The sequence below is a fragment of the Poecilia latipinna genome, unplaced genomic scaffold (genome assembly GCF_001443285.1).
Source record: "Poecilia latipinna isolate Pla-1442-1.1 unplaced genomic scaffold, P_latipinna-1.0 Scaffold913, whole genome shotgun sequence".
In the NCBI taxonomy this organism is placed as follows: domain Eukaryota; kingdom Metazoa; phylum Chordata; class Actinopteri; order Cyprinodontiformes; family Poeciliidae; genus Poecilia; species Poecilia latipinna.
The window spans coordinates 44,024-58,183 of NW_015113529.1; the positions used below are offsets into that span (position 1 = coordinate 44,024).

The following is a 14,160-nucleotide window of genomic DNA, read 5'->3' on the forward strand; positions in this document are numbered from 1 at the left end:
GATAATTTATCGTCCAATAAGATTTGTTATTGTGACACACCATTTCTAAGTTAAATAATTGATAAATTAATTTTAATTTTATTAAAAGAACACTAAAGACTTGTGCTAGGAGATATGTTAAATATTAAAAAAACACAAAAACAATAAATAAACAAATGGATTATAAAATCTCTTTAAACAAAACTGCATCATTTCCATCAGAATAGAAATTATTATAATTTATGATGCGATTAATTGATTTATTTCTGCAGGAGAATCTAGACAGAAATTCTTGGTAATATTTTGTGTTTTTGCAGTGCGTTGGGATCGTTCCCGGTTCCTGATCCGTTTCTCTGGTTTGTGTTCATCCCTGATGTGTCAGCGTGTGCTGTGGTCCAATAAACCAGCTCAGACCTGAAGCCGTGTCTCTTTCTGGGTCCGATCAGTTCAGCCGGTTCTGATCCAGTAGCGGGTCTGAGGTCGGATCACTGGGCCTCCAGGAAGAAGGCCAGTCTGCACAGATTATCTGCAAGGAGACAGAGAGTTTCATATGGCAGGCCGTTTTAGCATATAATCGGTTTCGTCTGCCTTTCTGTAATTACACTCCAGGTGTCCAGTTTGGACGCTACGCGGCTCCATCACCACCAACCTGAATGATAATTTAACATATCAGCATTTTAGGGCTCAAACTAACGTTCCTTTCAGGGATCGATTTTCAGATGTTTCATTTAACCACTTAAGCTTATTTATTCAATATTAGAAACATATAAAATTGCATATAAAGAAATTTTTCCTAATTTATTTTTGGATTAGATAATAAACATTTTATTGCCTAAAATGTAAAAAGCATTCCATCTTTTAGTGAATGTTTGATCATCTGCAGCTAAATAAGTCAACATCAGGCCTTTCTTCTTGCCCTACTACCAATACTGATGATTAATTATTGACTGATAATTGGATTTAAAATGTGATTAATAGATTTTCTGCAGAATATGAACCAGAAAACTAGAGGAGTTCTGGTAGAACAGATTCAAAGATAAATTTGTTTTTTTATCTTAAGTGCAAAATGTTTACAGTTTTGGCATTTTGAGTATTTTCTAGAACAGAAAGTTAGATATGTTAAATCTACTTCATGACTCGTCACAATTTAACTGCTTATATCTGAGACGTTTCAGATAGTCAGTCATTTCTTGCAGACATCTTGAATTGAAGCTTCCACACTAGGTTAGGTCCACCAGGTGTTTTGGACAGCTGAATGGTTGCCATGGAGATTAAAGTATTTCTCAAACATGAATCAGAAACACTCCAGGTAATAACGATACAACATGATGATGTTACATGATACTGGCCCTTTAATTAACTTGCCATAGGTTCATGACTCAGGTGAGTGATGACCTCACCTGTGATTTGTTGCTCTGCATCAGGAGAGTCCAGACTCCTCCAGGCGTTGGCCGCGCCCTCCAGCTGCGCGCGATCGTCCCGCCTCAGCGTCAGCAGCAGAGTCTTCCTCTGCAGGAACCTGGCCAAGCGTTCAGGAGAACTCACAAACCCTACGGCACTCAAACGCCTCACGGAGAGCAGGAAGGATACTGCCGTCTGTAGAAACGCTCGGCGTCCTGAAGCCACTCCAACATGTCGGCGAGCGATGGAGCGACAGAGGAGCGCTGCGTCGCCACGGCAACATCCAGACTGTCTGCGGAGTCCTGGTAGAGCTGCAGGACGGCAGAAACATGGCCGCCAACGGAGTCCCTGATGGCCTGGAGGCGGGACCTGGAGGAGACAACCAATCAGAACGGACCGTCAGCTGAAGGTCCTGCTGATGTCTTTAGATTACACAGAACATTACCAGGTTTGGTCTAGACCCGTGTTTCTCCACCCTGGTCCTCAGCCCCCCTGCTCTGCATGTTCTAGATGAGCCTCTGTTCCAGAACAGCTGATCAAATGAGTGCAGGACCATCAGGTGCTGCAGATCCTGTTAATCACCCAGAGATACAATCCAGGTGGCAGAAGGGAAACACTAGACAGAAATTACCTGAAATTGTAATTGTGTAATCTGTAATTGACAGAAATTGTGTTTTTGCAGTGTAGAAGCTCAGGAGGTCAGAGGTCACAGCTAGGTGGCTAACATTCATCTAATCACTGATGAGGTCCAGAACCAGATCCAGGCAGTTGGGTCCAGTCTGAGGGACGGCTGCAGGATAAACCGGGTGTGAAGCAGGATCAGGGTGTACAAACTATTTGACATCTGGACCAAAACTGTCCATTTGAAAGTAATTTAGGGCAACAAAATTTTTTTTTAATTTGATAAAAAATTGATGTTTTACTTTTACCTGGACAAAAATAAACAACACAATATTTAATAGAATAAAGAAGTTTGATTTCTGTAGAAAAGGGAGTTGCTGATCTGAAACAAGCTCACAGGTTTGGCTTTTTTCTAAATTAAAAACCTGCTAACATTATCCTGAATATTGAGGTTTTTCCTGTCATCGATTGTTTTTTGGGTTTATTCTCAGGAACAATGACAGGATGAGTCGCTTGTTCTTCAGAAACTCTACATTTAAATAGCAGAGTTTACTATTGGTGCACCAAAGTCACTGGATGTTTGTGATGATGTTGAAATTAAAGCAAATCCCCCCAAAAAACATGTTTGATAAAGACGAGTACATTGTGTTGTTTCTACAATAGTTTTTTTTAGAGCAAGAAAAAATTCACTTGCAAAACGAACTACAGAAAGCCCAGTTTGTGCCAGTTTTGAGCTGCGGTCGAGGGCCACACAAAACCCCTCTAAGGGGCCACACTCTGAACACCGCTGTTTTAGGACTTCTATATTTAATTTACTGACCAGGTTATTGATTTCTGTTATTAATATGATCAATAATGTCTGCTGATTGCTGAATGAGAGGATCAAAGATCTTCAGGAATATTCTTTTCCTCATTGTTATCTCCAACACGGCCACTAGGTGTCAGTAACCACTTAAATCATTATAACCTGTGGTTTACTTATTCTAGGGGACATCTGGGTGTCCCAGTCAGTCCTGATGGTCCACTCACATCCTGTCCCTGAGTCTCTGCAGCAGCAGGTCCACAGCCTGCAGCAGCTGGAACTGCAGCCGCTCCTGGAGGTCCGGGAACGCCCTGAGCGGCGTGTCGGAGACCCGGACCCGGGATAGAGCCTTCATCTGCTGCCCCAGGTTCCCCAGAGACTCCATAAGGGGGTCGCACTCCACCAGCACGCTCCTCCACGCCGCCCGCTGGTCCTGGAGAGCCATGAAGCTCCTCCTGACCGCCCCCTGCAGGGACATCTGGCCGACAAAGTTCATGGTCAATTCACTATTAAAGCAGACACGAGCCCACAAGAGAAAGGAAATAATACCACAATGTTTCAGATTTACATAAAGGTTAAAGGTCAAATTATTAACTGACCGGAGCTCAATGCAGGGTTCAGCTAAGATTTAAAAACCCAAATTCTTCCCGTCTTTAAGCCACCAAGCTGCAACACGCGTTCGCCATGACGCTTCAAACCGTTTCCGGTCTGCTGATGTAAACAATAATTTGTGGTACCTTCAATGTACCTTAAAAGTGGAAAATCAACAACTTGAATTTTCTTTTCTGTAAAATATTCAATTTCTGGAACACCTTGAAATCCCAAACAGAAAAACTCTAGGTTTGAATTTGACCCAAAGAGCTATTTTCTACAAAGGAACTGTGCGTCCGGTACATTTTCCAATATCCTAAACGTTTTATTTAATATTTCATAAATAATATCCTTCACCATTTCCAAGCTATTTTACTGTTATACTTAATTTTTGTTAAATTTTAGCAGTTGTCTTTACACGTTTCTTTTCTTTGAAATGGTTTAAAATCTTAAAAACAAATTATTATCAGCAAAATGTGCACAACACGATATGGACGAAATTCCGAGTTCATATGTACAATTAAATGCAGCATGAAAACAAACCAATCGCGATAAACGCTTTCTGATCATGAAGGACAAACGTGGGCTCTGATTGGCTGAGGGGATGATTCGGTCACTCCCATCACAGAGATTTGAAAACTGCAGGGAAAAGGAGGGAGAGCAGTCTTAGAAAAGAGACGTTGATTTTCAGGTATTGTACTCTTCAATAAAATGTTATGTGGTTGGTAGTTAGATTTCCTAAGATGTTTTGAGATGATGTGAGTTTTGTGAACTCAGCTGTTGACCGATAATCATTCATGAATAGCTGGTTCTCGTGCTGCTAACATGCTAGCCAACGGAGAGAAACGGCTGCTACCGTTAAACCCTCCATATTGATGCACTTAACGTCTATTCTGTCTGTTAAAACGAGCTCCGTTGTGTGTTTAATGGCTGACTCCGTGTCCTGCAGACATGGCTCCCAGGAAAAGAACCACAAAGCAGCGGAAAAACAGCCCGAAAACGGCTAAGCTGGAGGCTTTTCTGGAGGATTTCGACAGTGAAGGTATGACTCCAGTTGCAGGAAATAACTCGAAACTCATGTTATTCTGCTGCACTGGGGTATCTGCAGAAAAATAGATATAAAGTATTTTCTATGTCTATTAATTAACGAACAGCGGATCCGTTTTAGGGCCATATATGATCCGATTCTTTTTGGGCTGAATCCTTCCCACTGTTGATTCCTTTTCTTCCTACCTTCTGGGATTTTCTCGGACCTGCAGAGGCCAGGAAACGGCTCTGCTTCCATTTGAGTCACTTTCAAACCTTTTAACTCAGTCTGAACTGTATAATTAATACAGTTAACTTGGTGTTATTTTAAATGTTCTTCATAAAGTGAATTTGAACCCGAAGAATAATTTATTACATGAACCAGCCTCTCCAGTCTCCTGCTGTCCATCACTTTCACTTCTCCTTGCTGAAAAACTAAATATGAGACCATAATGAATGTTAGGTGTACTTTTTAATCTCTTAGCAAAGATATGTGGCTATATGCCGTTAAAAGAGGAGGTAAAATAAATAAAAATGAAACATGCAAAGGTGTTAGCAGCTTCAAGGTGAGAAGCTGCTGCGTCTGAGTGAAATGCCTCCTGTCTGCTGAACCTGCAGGTCCAAACCGGCCAGAGCTGCTGGTGGGGATTAAATCTCTGCGACGGATGGATCATAACAGTTTTGGGTTTTTTATTATGTTTAGTTTTATTTTGTTGTGACTTTTTGTCTAATTCAGTTATTTTTAATTAGTCTTTAGAGAGGGTTTGTTTGGTTTATTAGTTAAATGTAGCTCAGTTTCAGTTAGCTTTTATTAGTTATAGTTTTAGTTTTTTCATATTTTGGTTNATTTTAGGTGATTATGTTTATATTGATTGGGTAAAAAATACTCGACAGAAGAAATCATTTACAAAAAAGGTATTCAGTTAATAATAGACTGGAGTTTCTGCAGTGAACATTTTGCTGATGGAAACTGGAGGAAAACATAACAGTTTCACATCAGTTTGAAAGGCTAATAAATGGATTCATAAACTCAGAAATGAAGGATATTATATCTAATTACAATATGTTTAATAAACCTACAGCATAGTATCACTTAGTTATAGTTTTCTCCTTTAATTACAGTTTTTATTTCAGTTTTTAGTGAACCATTATAAACTTAATGTCACATTTCACTGAACTCCTTAGACCCGCTGAGAAACTGAGATCTCCTCTTCCTTTTCCTCTTCTTCCTCCTCCTCCTCCTTTTTCACCGCGCTGTCTGTGTTTGTGCAGTGAAGACCAGAGTGGGCCAGATGAGGGAGAGGATCAACCAGCTGCTGAAGGACGTGGATAACGGCTACAACATGGCTCTGATCAAGCTGCCCAGAGCCGTGAGGCAGATGAACTGGCTGCAGCTCTGTGGCGGTGAGTCCCGTCAGTCAGGAAGCTCCGCCCTCCTCCGTCTCGCTCTGATCGCTCCGGTTCTCTCTGCAGATCCAGACAAATCCAACGCTGCAGAGGTAGACGATGTAAAGGTGAGCATACTCTTCGTCTCTTCTCCTCACCTGAAGGTCCGGCTGTCCTAACCCGACGCCGTTTCCTCTGAGCAGAGACGAGAGGAGGCCGCCATCTTGGAGAGCGTGGTGGCGGAGGACCACGCCGTCCTCCTCAAGTCTGTCAAGAAAAGTCAGTGAAAGTCTCTGGTTCTGTTGGACCGGTAAAGGTCTGCTGCTGATTCTGTTCTGGTTCCTCCTGCAGCCACCAGGAAGAAAGGTGGAGCAAAGTCCGGCTGCAACGAAAACGTCCTGAACTCCACCAGGAAGGTTCGTCGGGCCGGTTTTAGTCGCTTCCTCCAGCACTTCAGGATCAGTTTTGTCATCAGTCACTAATTCTGTGTCGCTACTTTAGAAATATCCTTAAGCAGCATTGTTGTGATCCCCGTTGTCCAGAAGAACAGAGGGAACGCTTTGTGTTTATGTAGGGAAGTAAATGTGACGTTTTGTTACTCGTCATACTGATCAAAGCGTTTAACTGTCAGAGCTTGGAAATAAATTCAGGAGCCGTTTCTGGTTGTAACGAGACGACGTCTTGGTTCTGGTTCTGATTCAGACCCGAACCGCCAGAAAACCCCCGTCTACAACAAAGAGGTCAAAGGTTCTGGATATGAGCAAGGAGGGCAGCACCATCAGACGGTGAGCGTGTTGACTCCTCCCCCTCTGTATAGGCCACGCCCCTTTAGGCCCCGCCCCTCTGAGCTTCCTGTGTGTTCAGCTCCAACAGGAAGCCTCTGGTGACCCCCGCCAGGAACCTGCTGGACTCCTCCCTGATGATGGGCCCCACCCCCCTCATCACGCCGCGCTTCGACCCCAGGTAAGACTCACCTGGTCAGACTCACCTGGTCAGTCTCACCTGGTCAGACTCACCTGGTCAGACTCACCTGGGCCGCGGCGTGGTGGCGTCGGCCTCATGGCTCTGCCTCCTCAGACTGCCGAAGACGCCCGCCGTCAGAGTCCCGCGCCACAAGGAGCGGGTCTTCAGCATGTCGGTCAACGGCTCCCCCATCCAGGCAGGAAGTGACATCGTCATCAACGTTCCAGTCGGGAACGGAGAGGTGAGTGTTGGAGTCCCGTCACCATCAGCTAATTAGCGCATGTGCTAACAGAAATACATCCAGAGGACATTCTTGTTCCTTTTTTCGTCCCGTGTGTGGCTGTAATCGTATGAATATTAAATGATTTAAAGCGAATAACAAGAAATAAAGATAAAAACAATTTAACTGCATTTTGCAGGAATGATTCTGAAAAAAGTCCAGTAAATGCACGTACAATAATCAAAGTAGAGAAAAGAGTAATAAACTGTTTCCCATGAACACGTGGCGTTTATTCCTGTAACACATTTAATCTCAGAAAAGATGCGATTATGAGAATAAATGTGTTTTTGTCCCTGATTGGTCCACTAGAGGGCGCTCTGACAGTAGCTACAGGCTGAGTCCAACTCAAAATCTACTTAAATTATGACAATTATTGTTCAGTAAGAGAATTATTAATAGGTGATCTTATTTTATTTAATATATGAATATTTTAGACTTTGATGCGTTTTAAGAATAATCTGGAAGTATTTGTTTAGCCATGCTAATGAGCTGAAGCTACGGACCGCGGCCCCTCTGTAACCCGACCTTTGACCCTCAGAGCATCCAGCTGCTGGCCAGTGAGATGGACTCTCTGGACCTGACGCTGCTGGACGAGTCGGCGCTGAGGAGCATCCGGCTGCTGAAGGTGGGTCCATCACTTCCTCTGCATCACTTCCTGTCTCTGCGTCCCAGAATCATTCTCTTCTTCTGTGGTTTCTGACAGAACCGCCTGACCACGCTCTGCGGGCCGTCGGAGTAGCAGCAGCTGGAGCTCTGGCCCGGTTTTTATATTCTTGTTTTTTTGTTTTGGTTCTTTTTTTCTGGTTTTAGTTTTTTGTAAATTTTCTGTTGAAAAATCGATCAGAACTGATTCTGCCCTCTGAGATCCATTTGATCCAGAACAAGTTCTGTAAATATTCCATGTTTCAATAAACCCAGTAGAACCTCCTCCTGCCGGTCCTGCCTGTCTGAGCATCAAACGTCTGGTTCTGTTGGGACTCCGGCCCGTTTTAACCGGTCAGAACCTGGAGAAAATTCATCAGAACCAAATAAATAGACTTTATTTCTGAACAGAGAAGAACCTCCATGAAGCCCAGAACAGGTCAAAGCTCTGGATCCAGAACTCTGGACCCGACCCTTCTGAACCTCTGGGCCGGTTCTGATGCAGCTTCATGTCTGAATGGATCCGGTTTAATGAATCAGAACATCGGTGTCAGGAGTTCTGTTGAAAAAGAAGAAAGTGGAGTCCGTTCCTCAGCGAGAAATCATCGATTCTGTTGGTTCTGATGATCCAGAACATTAGAATATCACATCACACCATAAAAGTGATTTGTATCCAGAAATCCAGAATTTCCAGGTTCTGTTCAGTAACAGTTCCTTTTCTCCTCAGCCCAGATAAGGTGGTTCTGATGTTTTCTCTGGTTCTGGAGTGGCTTAACATGACTTGCTCCAGGCTGGGGTTATGTTTTCCTTCCACTGAACTTTCTGTGAATATGCCCGGTTATCCCTGTGAACAACCAGCATGTTGCTGAATAAATGATCAGTTTGAAGAAGAAACGGAGACGTTTTCAGATCCCGCTGCAGTTCGGCGCCGGGGCCAGCAGGGGGCAGCATGTCGCCATGTGTGGGTTAATCGTCCTGGTTCTGAGCGGATCCGATCCAACTTCACTCAGCTGGCTGGACGATGAGCTGTTTGAACGTCTGGGTAGGTTTTCAGTTCGGTTCTGAGACGGTCCGGTCTGGACGGGTCGGGTCGTGACGTCACAGAGCCGAACTGAGGGCGTCGCCTGTAAAGTTGCAGTCAGAAATGAATTTAAGTTAAATAATTTGGTTTATTTAGCCTGTCGCGGAAAGTTGGGGGCTAATTTTTCAAACTCATATTTTCACCATATTATTAATTAAATATTTATTCAGCTCCAAAATAAATATTTAGCTAATTATTCAGTTTGAAGCTAAATTGTTAGCTTGCTAATTAAGTAACCCATATTTACATGTACATACTTCTGTATTTTATATTTGAATTATAAATTGACTCAGTGTTATATTTGTTAATATTTAACTCTGGGTGACGGTAGCTTGTCAGCTAAGCAGTTTACCCCCAAAGCAAATTATTGAAGCCAAATATTTATCTTGCTGGCTAAACAATTAGCTTTCTTACTAAATGTTTCATCTTTCCGAGTTCATGTTTTTATTTTCTTTATTTTTTGTTTAATTGATTTTATTAAATTTTTAAAATAATTTCTTATTATTTTGTATGTAATAATTTAACTGGATGGGAGGAGCTTGTCAATAAATAAACGTTTATCCCTTGGGGATCAATAAAGTTTATTTTAAAATATTTAGCTTGAGGCTAAATAAGTAGAATTTTTATTCTGATCTTAATCAAAGGCTGGTAACTCAGCTGATCGTCTGTTTTCTGCCCGGTTCGGTTCGGTCCAGGTCGGGCAGAACCACGAAGCAGGAGAGGAGCGCTGCAGCCTTTGAGGAATAATTACAGGCTGTTTGCTCGCCTCCTCTGTCTCCAATTGATGTTTGCTTTGCAGCCTCTCTGTAGAAAGCAGACCTTCAATAAACTATATCACCCTATTTGTGAGAGTAATCCAGCCCAGCGCGCTCCTCCATTAGCTCTAAATGACACAGCAAATTGGAAAATTAGGTGGAGAGGGAGGGATAATTTGCTCTGAAACTGACTCAAAGCAATTCATTAGGAGACAAAAGCAGTGTCCTCCAAGAGAAAATCTCACTTTGACTTCAGACACATTAATGTTCACCTTGTCTCTGGATCCGTGTGACTCATTCAGGTTGGAGTGAGACGTCCTTCCTTTGTCCAGGAAACATTCGCTAATTAGCGCTGCGCTAATGATCCGAAGCTGGAAACATCGCAGCTCTCCAGCAGGAACATCTCTGGATTTTTATCAAACTGCTTGATTTAAACACCTGAAACGATTAATCAGATTACTTGTGATTACTCGATAATTGAAATAATAATCAACTTAGTAACTGATTAATCTAAAAAAATGTCATTTGCTGAAATAACAACATACTCTTAGTTGTAATTCAGCCCAAACTGTAATATATATATATATATGTGTGTGTGTGTGTGTATTTTGCATTTAAGATGTAAATCTACCCAGAACTCCTCCAGTTTTAATTTTACCTGGTTCAGGTTCTCCCATTTCCAATTATTACTCTGTTGATCAAAAATGAATGACCAGATGAGATCCATGTAAAGCCTGATGATGTTAGGACTGTTTCAGCTGCATCCAAATGACCAAACCTTCACTTAAGGAATGTTTTTGCATTTTAGGCAATAAAATGTTTTCTCATTGTAATATATGCTGAAGGCCTTTATGTGAGTTTGGACAAATAAAAGTTCCTCAGTATAAATGAAGTCAGATGAGGAAGGAGATCATTTCTTCTGCTGCATCAGATTCTAGCTCCTAATAAAACGTTTTGTTTTTTTTGTTTTTTTTTTTGTTGTTGTTTTTTTGCTAAATGTAACACTTAATCATTAAAACAAGCATCAACTCTGAACATTAAACATCCAGTTGCTTTCTGGGAAACAATGTTTTCATTAAATCAAAACATTTCTGTACCAAATATGTTTTTAGGGTGTGATGTAATATTCTGAGTCTAAATAGTGATAAAGTTCCTGAAATAAATGGATTTTTACTTCAGGCCTGAACAGCATCTGTTTATGGGATGAACTGAATTATGACCCAGAAAGGAAGCAACAAAATTAGTATCAAATTTACATGATAATGTTTTGACAAGAGATGCAAGTAAAATAAAAGGCCAAGTTATTTTGTGAAAATTACAAATGAAATGGAGAGAATTAAGCTGGCTAGTATTAATTCAATTAACATTATTAGTTATATATTTGAGTCATCTCACGTTTTAATGTTAATTTTCCTGGACACAAGCCAGTCCAGTTGGTGGCAGTAGTGTACCGTTATTGTTGGTCTGCCAACCGCCGAAGAAGAAGAAGAAGAAGAAGAAGAAGAAGAAGAAGAAGAAGAAGAACGGCTTTGGCGCCTTGTGTAATCAGGTCAGCAGGCCGCTGGATGTTTGGTGGATATGCTTCGATTGTAATTCAGACACATTTTCTAAGTTGCGTGTTTTTTCTTTGATGAAGTTATTGAAGGCATTTTCTTGTGTTTCTGTGGATCTTCTAAGCAGCAAAGTCTCGGCGTTTTAGTTCGGCTGCTGGACTCGATGAAACATTCCAGAAACAAAGATGGCGTCAGGAATCAGCAGATCGAGGAGGACATTAAGAGGAACCGCTACAAACAAGCGAGGATCTGCTGGATTCACCACTGAGGCAGGTAAACAACACCTGGAGGGGCGGAGCGAGAAAATGTCTCACAGCAAGAGCTGCTGCGGCTGCTGATGCTTAAGTTGCTGCTGATGCTAAAGCTGCTGCTGATGCTAAAACTGTTGATGCTAAAGCTGCTGTGGAGCCGGGCCTAAAAACCAGCCAAGCCAGTCATCAGGTTCGGTTGGATCTTCTCTGAGCGCCGCGGCTGAACGGCTCAGCGTTTGGTTCAGACTGTTAACAGTCTGAATGTCTCTGTTAGCGCCGACTTCTTTGCAAGAATCTTCAGAGATTCGGGTGGAGGAATTTGTTTTCATTTCTGTTAAACAATTTTTAGATTTGCAGCTTTTTCTAAAACTCATAACTGTACTTGAAACGACATCAGGCTTGACGGTTTGAGTGACATCTATGAATGAATGAATAACGTGGTGATAATATGACTGCTAAAAATGAATCCCATTTTTTCTGTGACAGGCCAAACAGCCTGAACTGCTGCTGTTAATTTCTGACAGTGTGAATCAGCGCTCCTCCAGTCTGACTGCGATCATCTGGGACTTGATTCAGGCTGACTGACTGAAGCTGCTTCGTGCTTCTCCACAGATCAACGCTGCTATGCTGCTAATAAAACTCTGGTAGGAGAAGTGACAGCCGCCACGCTCCGTCAGCTGGAGAACAAGTTTTCCAGCAGAGCCCTGAAGAATAAAGACCCAGTGGAACAAAGTTCAGGTAGTTTCTGCAGGCTGGAAGTGGAGCGCTGATGTGATTTAAATTGAGTGAGGAAGGTGAGAAGTCTCAGCTGGTTTGTGCAGCGAGTCGACAGCAGAATGAATCCATTTCAGAGCAAGCTGGGTGTAAAGCTCCTGTAGAAATATTGTAAACTCACACACTCCTGCTTCTTCTGAAGTAATAAATCCCAATGCAGAAAGATGCTGTCAGCCTTAAATTGCTTTGGATTATGGAAAAGCACCGGATCAGCTGCACAGATCCGAGTTCTGTCCCATCAGGATCTGAGTGAAACTGGGGCAGAAGTTCACTTTCAGAACAGAAAGTTCTCCAGATGTTCGACCCACAAACACAAGTCAGTACGACGGCGCCGTGTGGTCCAGATGGAGCCGTTTCTGAAGCTTCACAATCAAAGATTAACAGCAATAATTTGGGTTGTTTAGTCTAACGGGAAGAAAATAGCTTCAATATTTGGTTTACCAACTACCTTATTTTCTGCTCTATAAGGCGCAGAGAATAGACGCTACAGTAGAGGCTGGAGTTACGTTATGCATCCACTAGATGGAGCTGCACTAAAGGGAATGTCAACAAAACGGTCCGACTCCGACTTCCTGGGCCGGGGCGTGGCCGGACGATGGTCACCCTTCTCGATTCGCCCGCAGCATGTTGGTGGAGAACGTGGTGCTAAACGACCTGATTCTAGACGGTCGGTAGGTAGATAGGTCAGTCAAACTTTATTAACAAACCAGCGTTCTGACAACTATCCCAGCATGCACCGCGCGCTTCTTCTTCTACGGCGAAAATGAAGTCGGCGGCTGCTTACCGTAGCTGCTAGACCTGTTGTGGCTCAATATTGGTCCAAATATAAGGACCGGATTATAAGGCGCACTGTCGGCCTTTGAGGAAATTGAAGGTTTTTAGGTGCGCCTTAAAGTGCGGAAAATACGGTAACTATTTAGCTCCAATTTAAACATTCAGCTTCAAACTAAATATTTAGTCTAAAGCTAAATATTTAATATGCTATCTAAATACACTGCTCAAAAAAATAAAGGGAACACTCTAATAACACATCCTAGATCTGAATGAATGAAATATTCTCATTGAATACTTTGTTCTGTACAAAGTTGAATGTGCTGACAACAAAATCACACAAAAATCATCAATGGAAATCAAATTTATTAACCAATGGAGGCCTGGATTTGGAGCCACACACAAAATTAAAGTGAAATGTTCCCTTTATTTTTTTGAGCAGTATATTTAGCCAACTAAATATATAGATTCAAAATGTAGATATCTTGAAGCTAAACATTAAGTTAGCAAGCTAAATATTTTATCCTTTACTTTGTTAGTCCACTTCTGCTTTTTGGCAAGTAAATTTGCATATTAGCAAAAATATTTAGTAACTCAGAGCTAAATGGTTAACTTGATAACTAAATATTTAGCTTGGAGCTTTTATTCAAAGTTCATTTCTGCTTATTGGAAAGTGAATTATGTAAATATTTGGTTCTAAGCTAGTTAGCTTGGTAAAGAAGGATTTAGTTTGAACTGTTTTATTTATAAATAATAATTAATAACATGGTGAAAATATGACTTTGAAAATGAATTTTAGACTAAACCCGAATTATAGCTGTTAACATTTGACTGTAACTTTCCAAACAGCGCCCCATAGCTGCAGAGCGGTGCTGTGGGAGCGGCGCTGTGGGAACGACGCTGCAGAGCGGCGCTGTGGGAACGATGCTGTGGGAACGATGCTGTGGGAACGACGCTGCAGAGCGACGCTGTGGGAACGACGCTGCAGAGCGACGCTGTGGGAACGACGCTGCAGAGCGGCGCTGTGGGAACGATGCTGCAGAGCGGCGCTGTGGGAACGACGCTGCGGGAACGACGCTGCGGGAACGGCGCTGCAGAGCGGCGCTGCAGAGCGGCGCTGCGGGAGCGACGCTGTGGGAATGACGCTGCAGAGCGACGCTGCAGAGCGACGCTGTGGGAACCACGGAGTGGGAACGACGCTGCAGAGCGACGCTGCAGAGCGACGCTGTGGGAACGACGCTGCAGAGCGGCGGTGTGGGACCGATGCTGTGGGAACGATGCTGT

At 42.6% G+C, this 14,160-nt stretch overlaps 2 protein-coding genes across 4 annotated transcripts; one reads left to right on the forward strand and one right to left on the reverse strand.

Annotated features, from left to right (window-relative positions):
• Positions 1–55: 55 nt before the first annotated feature.
• airim (AFG2 interacting ribosome maturation factor) lies at positions 56–3,542 on the reverse strand. 2 transcript variants are annotated; one of them, XM_015048923.1, is made up of 5 exons: positions 3,403–3,542; positions 3,031–3,281; positions 1,570–1,749; positions 1,380–1,498; positions 56–505 (listed from the first exon to the last, which is right to left on the reverse strand). In XM_015048923.1, the coding sequence occupies exons 2-5, from the start codon at positions 3,279–3,281 to the stop codon at positions 465–467; spliced, it is 591 nt and encodes a 196-aa protein (XP_014904409.1). In that variant the 5' UTR covers positions 3,403–3,542; the 3' UTR covers positions 56–464. The 2 variants fall into 2 exon arrangements, with proteins under 2 accessions (XP_014904409.1, XP_014904408.1); XM_015048922.1 differs by lacking the exon at positions 3,403–3,542 and having other exon boundaries at positions 3,031–3,314.
• Positions 3,543–3,973: 431 nt separating this feature from the next.
• cdca8 (cell division cycle associated 8) lies at positions 3,974–7,976 on the forward strand. 2 transcript variants are annotated; one of them, XM_015048920.1, is made up of 11 exons: positions 3,974–4,085; positions 4,344–4,436; positions 5,693–5,824; positions 5,894–5,934; positions 6,010–6,085; positions 6,158–6,222; positions 6,509–6,591; positions 6,671–6,769; positions 6,884–7,010; positions 7,588–7,674; positions 7,753–7,976. In XM_015048920.1, exons 2-11 carry the CDS (start codon positions 4,346–4,348, stop codon positions 7,786–7,788), a joined length of 837 nt encoding a protein of 278 aa, XP_014904406.1. In that variant the 5' UTR covers positions 3,974–4,085; positions 4,344–4,345; the 3' UTR covers positions 7,789–7,976. The 2 variants fall into 2 exon arrangements, with proteins under 2 accessions (XP_014904406.1, XP_014904407.1); XM_015048921.1 differs by having other exon boundaries at positions 6,680–6,769.
• The last annotated feature ends 6,184 nt before the right edge of the window (positions 7,977–14,160 follow it).

What these genes read in the sequence shown, in the direction of transcription:
- airim (XM_015048922.1), bottom strand. Translation starts at nt 3,299, where the DNA reads ATGAACTTTGTCGGCCAGATGTCCCTGCAGGGGGCGGTCAGGAGGAGC. An exon ending in CAGAGACTCAGGGACAGGAT is followed by an intron (nt 1,750 to 3,030) that starts GTGAGTGGACCA and finishes TGTCTCCTCCAG; the next exon opens with GTCCCGCCTCCAGGCCATCA. An exon ending in GAGCGTTTCTACAGACGGCA is followed by an intron (nt 1,499 to 1,569) that starts GTATCCTTCCTG and finishes ACGCTTGGCCAG; the next exon opens with GTTCCTGCAGAGGAAGACTC.
- cdca8 (XM_015048920.1), top strand. Translation starts at nt 4,346, where the DNA reads ATGGCTCCCAGGAAAAGAACCACAAAGCAGCGGAAAAACAGCCCGAAA. An exon ending in CTGGCTGCAGCTCTGTGGCG is followed by an intron (nt 5,825 to 5,893) that starts GTGAGTCCCGTC and finishes TTCTCTCTGCAG; the next exon opens with ATCCAGACAAATCCAACGCT. An exon ending in TTCCAGTCGGGAACGGAGAG is followed by an intron (nt 7,011 to 7,587) that starts GTGAGTGTTGGA and finishes TTTGACCCTCAG; the next exon opens with AGCATCCAGCTGCTGGCCAG.